Source organism: Rhinoderma darwinii, chromosome 2, assembly GCF_050947455.1.
Source record: "Rhinoderma darwinii isolate aRhiDar2 chromosome 2, aRhiDar2.hap1, whole genome shotgun sequence".
Lineage (NCBI taxonomy): Eukaryota > Metazoa > Chordata > Amphibia > Anura > Rhinodermatidae > Rhinoderma > Rhinoderma darwinii.
Genome location: NC_134688.1, coordinates 222,076,133 through 222,089,931, shown reverse-complemented (window position 1 = coordinate 222,089,931; position 13,799 = coordinate 222,076,133). Strand labels below are relative to the sequence as shown.

The 13,799-nt window shown below is 42.4% G+C and overlaps 1 protein-coding gene across 1 annotated transcript in view; it reads right to left on the bottom strand.

Moving 5' to 3' along the window:
• LOC142741794 (uncharacterized) overlaps positions 1-12,379 on the bottom strand; it is a 659,023-nt gene extending 646,644 nt beyond the window's left edge. The window contains exons 1-5 of the mRNA XM_075851126.1: positions 12,291-12,379; positions 9,038-9,146; positions 7,252-7,424; positions 6,886-7,073; positions 6,547-6,669 (exon numbers count right to left, since the gene is read on the bottom strand). Coding sequence (XP_075707241.1) covers positions 6,547-6,669; positions 6,886-7,073; positions 7,252-7,424; positions 9,038-9,135 — 582 coding nt within the window. The 5' untranslated portion in view covers positions 9,136-9,146; positions 12,291-12,379. The remainder of the gene's footprint in view (positions 1-6,546; positions 6,670-6,885; positions 7,074-7,251; positions 7,425-9,037; positions 9,147-12,290) is intronic.
• Between the last annotated feature and the right edge of the window lie 1,420 nt (positions 12,380-13,799).

Genomic DNA, 13,799 nt, shown 5'->3' with positions numbered 1-13,799 from the left:
ACTGGCTTTCCATGTCGTATATTTACGACAAATATTGGGAAGGGGTTAAGGTGGCGGTGTACTTCTTGCTTGGATAAGCAGGTGACATTTAACCCCTTCCCGCATTTTCACGTACAGTTACGTGATGGGAGCTGGTGTTTTCCCGCAATTCCACGTACGTGAAAGAGATGGAGCTGGCTCAGGAGCTGAGCCAGCGACATCACCTCCCGGTGACAGCTGTATGTTACAGCTGGCACCCTGAGGTATCGGCCAGGACCGGAGCTAGCCTCCGATCCGACCGATTAACCCCTCAAATGCTGCATTCAATAGAGATCGCAGCATGTGAGGAGTTTACAGCCACCGGTACCCCAGCAATGTGATCGCTGGGTTGCCGGTGGCTGCAAAGACGTTCGGAGGCCTAATACTTACTTCCTGGTCTGCCAGTAACGGAATCCTCCTATGCCCTGTTATCGGCGGGGCCCAAAAGGCTTACGGTACCATCGACAAGATGGCGCCGGCTCAGCTTCCGGCTCAGAAGCTGAGCCGGCGTCATCAGCAGTGGGTGTCCGCTGTATGTTACAGCGGACATCCCACTGTAAAGGCAGGAACCGGAGCTAGCTCCGATTCCTGCTATTAACCCCTTCAATGCAACGATCCAATGAATCGCTGCATCAAAGTGGTTTGTATGAAATCGGCAACCTGCCATGCGATGGCAAGGCTGGCGACTGCTACTATGGCAACAGGAGGCCTAGCAATGGCTTCCTATCTGCCATTACGGAAGCCGATTAGGCCCCGTCCAGAGGCGGAGCCTGATCGGCTTGCTGTCAGTGAACAACTGACAGTTCTAATACATTGCACTACATAGGTAGCGCAATGTATTAGAACATCAAACAAACAGTTGGAGCTTCAAGTCCTCTAGTGGGACTAAAGAATAGTATAAAAAAAAAGTGTAAAAAAAGTAAAAATAAAAGTTGTAAAAAATACAATAAAAGTTTCAAGTAATAAAATAAAACACAATCGCCCTTTTTCCCTTATCAAGTCATTTATTATTGAAAAAAATAATAAAGCCATATATATTTGGTATCGCTGTGACCGTAACGACATGAACTATGAAAATATTTTGTTATTTATTGTGCACAGTGAACGCCGTAAAAAAAAAAAAAAAAATTACTGACATAATTGCTATTTTTTGGTCACTTTGTCGTCCAAAAATTGAAATAAAAAGTGATAAAAAAGTCGCATGTACCCAAAAATGGTACCTATAAAAACTATAACTCTTCTCGCTAAAAACAAGCCCTCATACAGCTCTGTCGACGAAAAAATTTAAACCGTTATGGCTCTCACAACTTGGCGACAGAAAAAATCCATTCTCTTTACAAAAGTTATTTTATTGTGCAAAAAGTTGTAAAATATAAAAAAGTGCTATAAATTAGGTATCACCGGAATCGGACTGACCCGCAGAATAAAGGTAACATGTCATTTATAACGTGTGGTGAACGCTGTATAAAAAGAACTAAAAAAATATGCCAGAATTGCTGTTTTTTGGTCACCTTGCCTCCCAAAAAACAAAGGATAACAAGTGATCAAAAAGTCGTATGTACCCCAAAATGGTACCAATAAAAACTACAGCTCGTCCCGCAAAAAAAAACAGCCATCATACCACTACGTCTATGAAAAAATAAAATTAGTTAAGGCTCCAATAAGTCAGGAAAGAAAAAATATGCAGTTGTGCCGACCCGAGGGGAACATTTCTTCTGTTTCAAGTGGCGAATTATCAAGGCCCCTAAAATTAGGGAACCAGGAAGGGTAGGGCCAAAACATATCTGCTGGAAGTGAGGGTGCCCGTATTATACCAGGACAACACTTCCCAGCAAAATTCCTCAAACTGTGCCTAGTGTGGACCAAAAGGGGAATAAGTAAGGACCATTTATTAGTGCGACACCGGCCTGTGCAGAAAGGATTGTGTCACAGCGTAACAAATATCTATGGATTATTTAATTGTTTTTTTTTACGCCATTATTATACCACCTGACTATGCCCCTCATATACTCCGCCCGGCTTACATGTACCCCCACATTATAAACGGAAACACCAGTAAGACTCCAAACAAAACTACTACCAAGCAAAATCCACGCTCCAAAAACCAAATGGCGCTCCCTCCCTTCTGAAAGCTACAGTGTGCCCAAACAGCAGTTTACTTCCACATAAATGGCATCCCCATACCCGGGAGAACCCTTTTAACAATTTTTGGGGTGTGTGTCTCCAGTGGCACAAGCTAGGCACGACATATTTGCCACTGAAATAGCATATCTAGGGGAAAATTTTAATTTTTACTTTGCACCTTCCGCAGCGCAATCATTCATGGAAAAGGCCTGTGGGGTGAAAATGCTCACTACACCCCTTAATAAATGCCTTGAGGGGTGCAGTTTCCAAAATGGGAGTCACTTCTCAGCAGTTTCATTTATTATTTCACACCAGAGCCTCTGCAATTGTGATCCAATACTTTGTAAATTGCCAAATTAGGCCTTAATTTTACATGGTACTCTTTCACTCTTGAGCCTGGTCGAATGTCCAGGCAACAGATTAGGGCCACACGTAGGGTGTTTCTAAAACCGGGAAACACAGCATAATAATTAGAGAGTTGTCTTGTTATGGTGGCACAAGCTGGGCGCCACATATTGGCATAGCTATGGAAAAAAATCCCATTTTCACTCTGCAACATCGAGTGCACACCAATTTCTGGTGAATACCTTGAGGGGTGTAGTTTCCAAAATGGAGTCACTTCTGGGGGGGGATCCACTGTTTTGGTCCCACAGGGACTTTGCAAATGCGACATAGCGCCCAGAAACCAATCCAGCAAAATCTGTACTCCAAAAGCCAAATGGCGCTCCTTCCCTTCTGAGCCCTACTCTGTGCCCAAACAGCAGTTTATGACCACATATGTGGTATTGCCGTACACAGGAGAAGTTGCTTTACAAGTGTTGGGGTGCTTTTTTTCATTTATTTGTTGAGAAAATGAAAACTTTTCGGCTAAAACTACGTCTTATTGAAGAAAAAGGATTTTTTTTTATTTTCACTGACCAATTGTAATAAAATCTATGAAACACTTGTGGTGTCAAAATACTCACTACATCCCTAGATGAATTCCTCAAGGGCTTTAGTTTCGTGAATCGAGTCACTTTTGGGGAGTTTCCACTGTACTAGTACCTTAGGAGCTTTGCAAAAGTGACATGGTGTCAAGAAACCAATCCAGCAAAATCTGTGCTCCAAAAGCCAAATGGCGCTCCTTCTCTTCTGATCCTTGCCGTGTGCCCAAACAGCAGTTTATGACCACATATGGGGTATTGCCATACTCCAGAGAAGTTGCTTTACAAATGTTGGGGTTCTTTTATTCCTTTATTTGTTGAGAAAATTAAAATTTTTTAGCTAAAGCTACGTCTTATTGGAAAAAAAGGATTTTTTTTATCTTCACTGCCCAATTCTAATAAAATCTATGAAACCCCTGTGTGTTCAAAATGCTCACTACACCCCTAGATGGATTCTTCAAGGGGTGTAGTTTCCTAAATGGAGTCACTTTTTTGGTGTTTCACTGTTTTGGTCCCTTAGGGGCTTTGCAAATTCGACGTGGTCTCCGCAAACCATTCCTGCTAAATTTGAGCTCCAAAAGCCAAATGGCGCCCTTTCCCTTCTAAGCCCTGCCGTGTGTCCAAACAGCCGTTTATGACCACACGTGGGGTATTGTTTTACTCGGGAGAAATTGCTTTACAAATGTAGTGGTGCATTTTCTCCTTTAGTTCTTGTGGATATTCGAAAAAATTAGCTAAACTTACATTTTCTTTGAAAGAATGTAGATTTTCATTTTCACGGCCTACTTCCAATAATTTCTGCAAAAAACCTGCTGGGTCAAAATGCTCACTACACCCCTAGATAATTTCCTCAAGGGGTATAGTTTCCAAAATGGTGTCATTTTTGGGGGATTTCCACTGTTTTGGCACTGCAAGAGCTCTTCAAACCCGACATGGTGCCTAAAATATATTCTAATCAAAAGGATGCCCAAAATCCTCTAGGTGCTCTTTTGCTTCTGAGGCCTGTGCTTCTAAAAACTGCAGAATCTGGGCAATAGATATTGAGTTGTGTTTCTCTGGTAAAACTTTCTGTGTTACAAAAAAAGTAGATGAAAAATGAATTTCTGCAAAAAAAAAAGAAATTTGAAAATTTCACATCTACTTAATTCCTGTGAAACGTCTAAAGGGTTAAGAAACTTTCTAAATGCTCTTTTGAATACTTTGAGTGGTAATTTTTTTTAAATGGGGTGACTTATCAGGGGTTTCTAATATATAAGGCCCTAAAATCTTCTTCACAACTGAACTGGTCCCTGTAAAAATAGCCTTTTGAGATTTTCTTGATAATGTGAGAAATTGCTGCTAAAGTTCTAAGCTTTGTAACGTCCTAGAAAAATAAAAGGATGTTCAAAAAACAATGCCAATCTAAAGTAGACATATGGGTGATGTTAATTAGGAACAATTTTGTGTGGTATTACTATCTGTCTTACAAGCAGATGCATATAAATTTAGAAAAATGCTAATTTTTGCAATTTTTCGCTACATTTTGGTGTTTTTCACAATTAAATACTTCATGTATCGAGCAAATTTTGCCAGTAACATAAAGTCCAATGTATCACGAGAAAACAGTCTCAGAATCGCTTGGATAGGTAAAAGATTTCAGAAGTTATTACCACATAAAGTGAAACATGTCAGATTTAAAAAAAAAATTACTGTATCTCTAATCATGTTGTCTGGCATTGGATTTTCCAGTACAGAAAAAGGCGTTTAATAGATTGGATTTTTCCTCATCCTCTTCCACCATTATACCGAGAGATTATTTTTGAGAGGACCAACACTTTCAGTTTCTTATTATTTATGTATTTAAAAAATATTTTTGGGTTACTTCTACTTTCTACCATTGATTTCAATGGTAATGCTTACGTTGCAATTGATTTCCGTTTGTTTCCATTCCGTAAAGTTTACGTTTTTTTGCGGAAACAATAGCGTAGTCTACTACGCTATTGTTTCCGCCCAAAAATGAAAACCAATTGCAATGGAGGCATTACCATTGAAATCAATGCTAATGCAAACAGAAGCTATGGTTTCCGTTGGACTGTCTGTTCATCGGTCCTCCGACGGAAAGGTCGAACGGAACCCATGAACGGAAGCCTGACGCTGATGTGAACACACCCTTAATGCCTCGTCTCTACACATTTGAGATGCTATTGGTCGTTACAGTTATTCAAAGTGCCCATACATATTACACCAGGCCAGTAACAGCCGATGTATTGACGATGTATTGCCTGAAGTCATAATGATATGGAATTCCATGCCCACCCGTGGGTTAGCAAGTAAACGTGACATCCACACATGCCTACTCTCCTGCCCTGTGGGTCGGTCTTTCACTAATGATCGTGCGTGTCTCGACCGAGTGACCCATATACACACTACAACTATTCTGAAAAAAAACACAGTCAACTCCTTTTCAGAAGATGACGGTCTTGCTTAAATAAAGTGAATGGGAAAAAAGGTTGCAATAACCTGTGAATCGCCGCTACAAATGTGTCAATGATTCACAGTTAGCAACTATAAATGAAAGGGAAGCAGCACTCATAAACATCTTATTGGCAGAGGTCCCGGGAGTCGGACCCCGGCCGATCAGCTATTGAGTATAGGCCATCAATTTTTACTGGCTGGAAAACGCTTTTAAATTATACCTGATGATCATTCGATATGGTTGAAATTGTCTATTTTCATCAACTTTGATCTAATGTGTATGATCACCTTTAAAATGTCTGAGGTATTTCCTGGTTTTGAGAATCACTGAAATAAGGTCAGCCAGGCAGCGTACCTGACGAGTTGGTGACTGGCCCCGTAGTGTAGTGAACACGCGCGCGCGCGCGTTCCTACATCTTAGACGGTGCATGCGCAGTATAAACAATATGTCCGCCGCAGGCACAGTAGTGCCTATTACAGCGGCAGACATATTGTTTGTACTGCGCATGCGCTGACTAAGATGTAGGAACGCAAATGCATTCACTACAATTCGGGGCCGGGTGTGAACTCACCGAGTACGCTGCCTTGCCCATGTCAATCATATCCAGCAGGGAGTGACAGGGGGTTTAACAGGGCAATGACTCGCTAGCATTTTGGTGCAAAGGAGACATGCTAATTTGCATAAACTTAATAAGAGGTTTTTTTAATGCAAAGCAGGCACCCTGGGGAACAAGGAAAACACATTTAAAATCAGGTTAACATGAACTATATTAGGATACTGCTAGTTCAAAACGAAGTTCTGGTGACAGACTCCCTTTAATACCCTTTTTCAATGCAATTACATCAGATAACTGCTCTAATTGCATTGATACATGACCCAAACATGAGGTCCACTCACAGCTGGCGGCGTGTGGTGCTTTTAGCCAACTTTGCTTTGGCATGTTCAAGTAATCCTAGATTACACAAGCACTCTCCAAGCAGCACCTAATTGACACTTTGCACTGTTTTTGTAAATTGCATTTCTTACCTTGACCTGCTTTATCCAACCAATTACTGTTGTTTCCATAATATGTATTGCAGCTCGCTGTTTGTTTAATAATGTTGTGTTTTTTAGTAGTTCCATGGAGGGAATAGGAAGCACAATGGAGCCCTGTCAAAGCATATACAAAAATACAAATATTGAAATTGCATTAAATATGGTCATCTATAAAACACATTTTAGTGGGAACAGCTAGGTTTCTATTTTGCTTTACCCTACAGAAGGATTACACCACAACTATATGATTTTTGGTCAAACTCATTTAGTACATCTTATCGCTGTCTTGACCTGCAAACCTCTTATTACATCGGTGGGTATGTAACCTACCTCTGCATACCCTGCTACAACTTCCAGGTTTCCAGTTAACCTATGCAAAATTTCAACAATCTTATCATTGCTATGTGATCCATCTGTAATATTCTCATTGCTGAGGAGTGGCAGGAAGACTTGATGTAGAACCATGTCAAAGTACTTCAATGGAAATTTGGCACAGTCCACCGATATCACTTGGTTACCTAAAATAATCCGGAACATAATAAATGAATAGTAATTGAGAAATCAACCAAACACATGTAGACATGTGACATTATTCAACCTATGTAACTATGTAATTATACTTTTAACCCTCCCTTGGTGATTGCCACTGTACCTAGAATATGTCCACTACTATGAAATTACCCCTCAGTCTCTTACCTATGTTTTCAATTGTGAGCTTAATTGCAGATGTCAGCTTCACAAAGCATATGCATTTACTCCGTAATGTTGAAGGAGGATTAAGGGAGGCTGCAAGGGATGCCTTTGAAAGTTTGAAATAAATATATAATGTGTGGACATCTTCATTCTTCAGAAATTCACAGAGGTTGGTCCTACGGGAGAAGAATTTCAGAGAACCCAACTTGTTATCACAGATAAATGCAGATGTTGAATACAAATTTTGCAAGAAGGTGTTCAGTGAGATAAAGTAATAAGCTATACTTCAAATTGATATAGTAAAGTACCATATTTTTTGTACTATATGGTGCACTTTTAGCAATAAAAAATATTGCTAAAACGTTTGTGCAACTTAAATTCCACAGGCATGGTGCCCTCATGATCATTTCCTTAATGACCAGGCAGAGCAGTAGAGGTTGTCAAACGTGATATGCACATCATGTTTAGCTTTTTGATGTATAGAGAACTGTGCAACTGTTCACAGTCGGACAGTCCCCCCCCCCCCTCCCTGCTCTGCACTGATCAGGGAAGGAAGGTGCACATTGCCTTCAACGTTCTGTCAGACAAGGCACCCAGAAAGGACACCACAAGACACATCGCTCAAACCCTGGGGCCTTTGAATGCCTTTTCTATTTTGCCCAATTAATATCTGTGGTGTTGCCCAACTATTTTGAGCAGCGGTGAAAAAAACATCGGTCTAATTGGCCATCAGTGTTGATGGTCATTGAACACATGCCACAGATTAGGCTGCCACTTACTACTTTTTGCTAGCAGGGGTACAACCAATTAGCCGCAAACTGGGTTGCCCCAAAAATTTATATAGTAGACTGTAAGAAGATGGTTGTGAAGAGATGATATAGAAAAAAATATAACTGGACAACCAGTATTAGGGTATGTTCACACGGCGGGGGTCCGTAACGGCTGAAATTACGGGGATGTTTCAGCCTGAAAACATCCCCGTAATTTCAGCCGTACCGGCATGTGCAGGCGCTTGAACGCCGCGTCAATTACGCCCGTAATTAGCGCTGCTATTCATTGGAGTCAATGAATAGCGGCTCCAATTACGGCCAAAGAAGTGACAGGTCACTTCTTCTACGCGGGCGTCTATTTACGCGCCGTCTTTTGACAGCGGCGCGTAAATATACGCCTCGTGTGAACAGACAAACGTCTGCCCATTGCTTTCAATGGGCAGATGTTTGTCAGCGCTATTGAGGCGCTATTTTCAGACGTAATTCGGGGCAAAAACGCCCGATTTACGTCCGTAAATAGGCCGTGTGAACATACCCTAAGGGTATGTTCACACGGCGGGGGTCCGTAACGGCTGAAATTACGGGGATGTTTCAGCCTGAAAACATCCCCGTAATTTCAGCCGTACCGGCATGTGCAGGCGCTTGAACGCCGCGTCAATTACGGCCGTAATTAGCGCTGCTATTCATTGGAGTCAATGAATAGCGGCTCCAATTACGGCCAAAGAAGTGACAGGTCACTTCTTCTACGCGGGCGTCTATTTACGCGCCGTCATTTGACAGCGGCGCGTAAATATACGCCTCGTGTGAACAGACAAACGTCTGCCCATTGCTTTCAATGGGCAGATGTTTGTCAGCGCTATTGAGGCGCTATTTTCAGACGTAATTCGGGGCAAAAACGCCCGAATTACGTCCGTAAATAGGCCGTGTGAACATACCCTAACACATAAGAAAGTTTGTATGGTGGATTGTCTGTGTGTAAACATGCACACATCATAAACCAGGATCAATGATATTAATACCTGTATGTATGATCCAAAAGCAGAGCTTTCATGTCGTCAGCTCGTGGTTTCAAGGATGACATGACCCTGATTTCAATCCAATGTAATAGTGCATCCATTCTTGCACCAACTGCAAATAACATATTTTGTATTAAACATTTTATGTATAAGTCTATATACACATGTATGAAGCCAGGGGCGTAGCTATGGGGCGGCAGGCGGGGCATGGGCCCCGGGCGCAGCTTAGAGGGGGGCGCCAGCGCCCCCTCCTCCTGCACTATAATTGTACCTGTGTCGCAAGGACACAGGTACAATTAGAAGCAATGAATGACCGGGCACGGTCATTGTACCAGTGACGCTTCCGTTGATGAAAGGCGCTGACTGACTGACAGGGAAAGTCATCCTGCCCAGCCAATCAGCGCCTTTCATAGACGCCGCGTTCAACCCCCTGGAGACCTGCGCAGAAGAGAGCAGGTCTCCATGGCTGCCGGACGGCGTGGGAGCGGGAATAAGGTGAGTTTGAATAGTTTTATTTTTTTAATTGTAATAAAAGTGTGGCTGTATCTGCAGGGGGGACTTTGTCCACTCGCGGGGGGCTTTATCTACGGGGGGTGTCTATCTACAGGGGGACTATATCTACAGGGGGTGGGCTATATACAGGGGGACTATATCTACAGGGGGACCATATCTACAGGGGTGGGCTATATACAGGGCTGGGCTATATACAGGGGGACTATATCTACAGAGGGTGGGCTATATACAGGGGGACTATATCTACAGGGGGTGGGCTATATACAGGGGGACTATATCTACAGGGGGCTATATCTACAGGGGGCTATATCTACAGGGGGGGCTATATACTGGGGTGGGCTATCTATGGAGCACCATATACAGGGGTGGGCTATAGCTACAGGGGGGGCTATATAGTATATAGCCCCCTGTAGATATAGTCCACCCCTGTATATGGTGCTCCATAGATAGCCCCCCCTGTAGATATAGCCCCCCTGTAGATATAGCCCCCCTGTATATAGTCCCCCTGTATATAGCCCATCCCTGTATATAGCCCAGCCCTGTATATAGCCCACCCCTGTAGATATAGCCCAGCCCTGTAGATATAGCCCAGCCCTGTATATAGCCCAGCCCTGTATATAGCCCAGCCCTGTATATAGCCCAGCCCTGTATATAGCCCACCCCTGTATATAGCCCACCCCTGTAGATATGGTCCCCCTGTAGATATGGTCCCCCTGTAGATATGGTCCCCCTGTAGATATAGCCCACCCCTGTATATAGTCCCCGTGTAGATATAGCCCACCCCTGTATATAGTATCCCACAAATAGCTCCCCCTATAGTGCTCCACAGAAAGCCCACCCCTGTATATAGCCCCCTTGTACATATAGTCCACCCCTGTATATAGTGCTCCACAGATAGCCCACCCCTGTATAATCTAGTGGAGCACTATATACAGGGGTGGACTATATGTACAAGGGGGCTATATACAGGGGTGGACTATCTGTGAAACACTATATACAGGGGTGGACTATATGTGGAGCACTATATACAGGGGTAAGCTACATCTACAGGGGGGCTATATACAGGGGTGGGCTATCTGTAGAGCACTATATACAGGGGTAGGCTATATCTACAGGGGGGCTATATACAAGGGTGGACTATATGTACAAGGGGGCTATATACAGGGGTGGGCTATCTGTGAAACACTATATACAGGGGTGGACTATATGTGGAGCACTATATACAGGGGTAGGCTATATCTACAGGGGGGCTATATACATGGTTGGGCTATACGTGGAGCACTATATACAGGGGTGGGCTATCTGTAGAGCACTATATACAGAGGTGGGCAATCTGAGAGCACTATAGGGGGAGTTATTTGTGGGACACTATATACAGGGGTGGGCTATATGGGGGCACTATCTACAGGGGGCTCTATGGCAGGCACTATCTACAGGGGGCACAGTGTGTGTGTGGGACACGGTGTATGGTGCTATTATAATTAGAGGTGCAGTGTATGGCGCTATTATATTTAGGGGTGTAGTGTGTGGTATAATGATAACTTTATATTTATTTATAGGTACAGAAATGTTGGTAAAGTGAGAAGCTGAAGACATGTGAGCGGCAAACTGCAGAAATGGGCTGTGATCGGGAGAAGTCGTCATAGAGGTCTGGACCGGATGGAGAAAAAGAACTCGAATCTGAGACGTCACCGGTGAGTCACTCAATGTAAATGTTTATTCTGCCTCTAATCAGTAATGTAGTCACTGTACGATCTGCAGTGAGATGATGGGTGGTGTGATTATAATATGATTTATTTTTTGTGAAAATACATCTCTCAGCATATCCTTACCATTGTTCGGGCCATGCTGGGAGCTGTAGTTTTACGCCGTACACACCTATACGGCAGGGGTTGCACTAAATTGAGCTGTATTTGTTCTGGGGCTGTATATATGTACCGAGCTTGGTTCTGATGCTGTATATATGTACCGAGCTTGGTTCTTGTGTTGTGTAAAGAACCATATTGCTTGTAAAATGTACAAATGTTTTTATGCTCGCGTTACATAAAAAGAAATGACACGTCGATTGGTAGAGAAAACAAACACGGCGCCATACTGAATCTTTGCCCCGGGTGCTGGAGAACCTAGCTACGCCTCTGATGAAGCTTTATAAACATGTATGAGACTATACACATGTATGAAGTTATATAAACATGTATGCTGCTGTATACACATGTATGAAGTTATATAAACATATATAAGATTATATGCACACGTATTAAGTTAAATAAACACGTAGGAGTCTATATACACACACATGTATGAAGTTATGGAAACTTGTATGAGGCTATATAGACATGTATGAAGTTATATAATCAGGTATGAGGCTACATATACATGTATAAAAGTATATAGGTCAGTAAAGATGTATGAGTTCTATACACAAATATGCAGTAATGTACAGGTTTATGAAATTATATATACATGCAGTTTTGTAGAAAAGTATGCAGTTATATACACAAGTATGTTATATACATCAATGCAGTTATTTACCCATGTATGCAGTTATATACATATGTTATGTACATGTATAAAGTTATGTACATGTATGAGGCTTTACACATATTTGAAATTATAAACACCTATAGAACTGAACATAAACTGATTGAAATAAATAAGTACATTGTATAAACAGACATTATTTCCTAATGGACCCTGGAAACAGGAGATATGGACAGAACAAGTGTGATAGCAGCGCACTTACCAGGAGAGCAGCAGCAGTGCACGTTACCTCAGCAGTTACACCTCAGGCACAGCGTCAGTGTTGTATACTGGTTGCCTGGCACCACCATGCAGACTGACGCCCCCTAGAGGTAGAAGGGAGAACGTACACAATGCAGAGTCGTCTGCCTACCTCAACCTGTTGCGCTCGGTGATCTGAGTCCTGTAGACTACAGGAGCGCAGCTGGTGGGGTAGGCTGTAGTGCAATACAGATGCGGAGCGGTTATTGTACCCACACCTCTGCCCGTACAGCAGCCTGGTTTTTCATACTATACATCCGAGTAAAGTTATTCCCTTTTTCGTGAGGTAAAACAATATGTCTGAATTAAGTCTACAATTCCTCTGACATGTAGACATTTTGTGTCTGATTAGTTAATCCAAGAAACTTTCTCTCATTAGTTTATCCAAGTAATTATGTATATTTTTTTGTGACACACAAAAATTTATTTTTCTACCATTTTTATATAGAAATGTTTTACTTTTTTGGCAATTAGGGGTTAAATAAGCAAAACAAAAGGGTCTATTTTACACATTTTTACTATGTTAATTTTGAATCACAAAGTAGAAGTAAATAAAGTCCTAAGGCTGAGTTCACACGGGGCGGATACGCTGTGTAAAAGCATGGAGCGTATCCGTCCTGTGGGCCACAGGAAATTTTGGGCGAAAAACCGCACCAAACTGTGGTGCAGTTTTTTCGCCCCGGAAAGTCTGCTACAGAAAACTGCATTTAGCTGGCCTGCTAGCAGGCCGGCCTCCTGGGATGACATTCAAACAACAACTTATACTTACCCAGAAGTCTGTGTTTCTTTCTTCAGGCCGGCCTCCTGGGATGATGTTTCATCCCATGTGACCGCCGCTACAGCCTATGATTGGCTGCAGAAGTCACATGGGATGAAACGTCATCCCAGAAGGCCGCCCTGGAGGAAGACACACAGACTTCTGGATAAGTATAAGTTGTCGTTTTTTCTGAGTTGCGTTTTTTGCGGCGGAATCGCTGCGAATCCACCAAAAAAAACGCAACAACTGCTATTTGTTGCGGGTTTTACCTCCTGAGTTCCTCATTGAACTCAATGGGGAAAACCTGCAACAAATAAGCAGCGCTTACGCAAATACAACTGACATGCTGCGGAATAAAACACTGCACCACATGTCAATTTTGAGAGGTTATTCCGCTCAGTAATTACGCAGAGTATGGATGAGATTTGTTATATCTCACCCACTTTGTTGCTACTTTATTTTGCTGCGGATTTTCCGCAACTAGTTCCGTTGCGGAAAATCCGCAGTATTTATGCAACGTGTGAACTGACCTTAGAATTCCTGCTTAGAAAGGAGCAGATGACAGTTTTATCAAAAGACGATCAATGAACTCCAAGAATTTACCTCACTGGCCTAGTACCCCAGCTGGAAAGAAAAAGTGTCCTTGTCGTAGCAACCAATCAGCTCAGCTTTATTTTCTAAATTGCACTGAGATAAAAAAAAGAAACATAATTA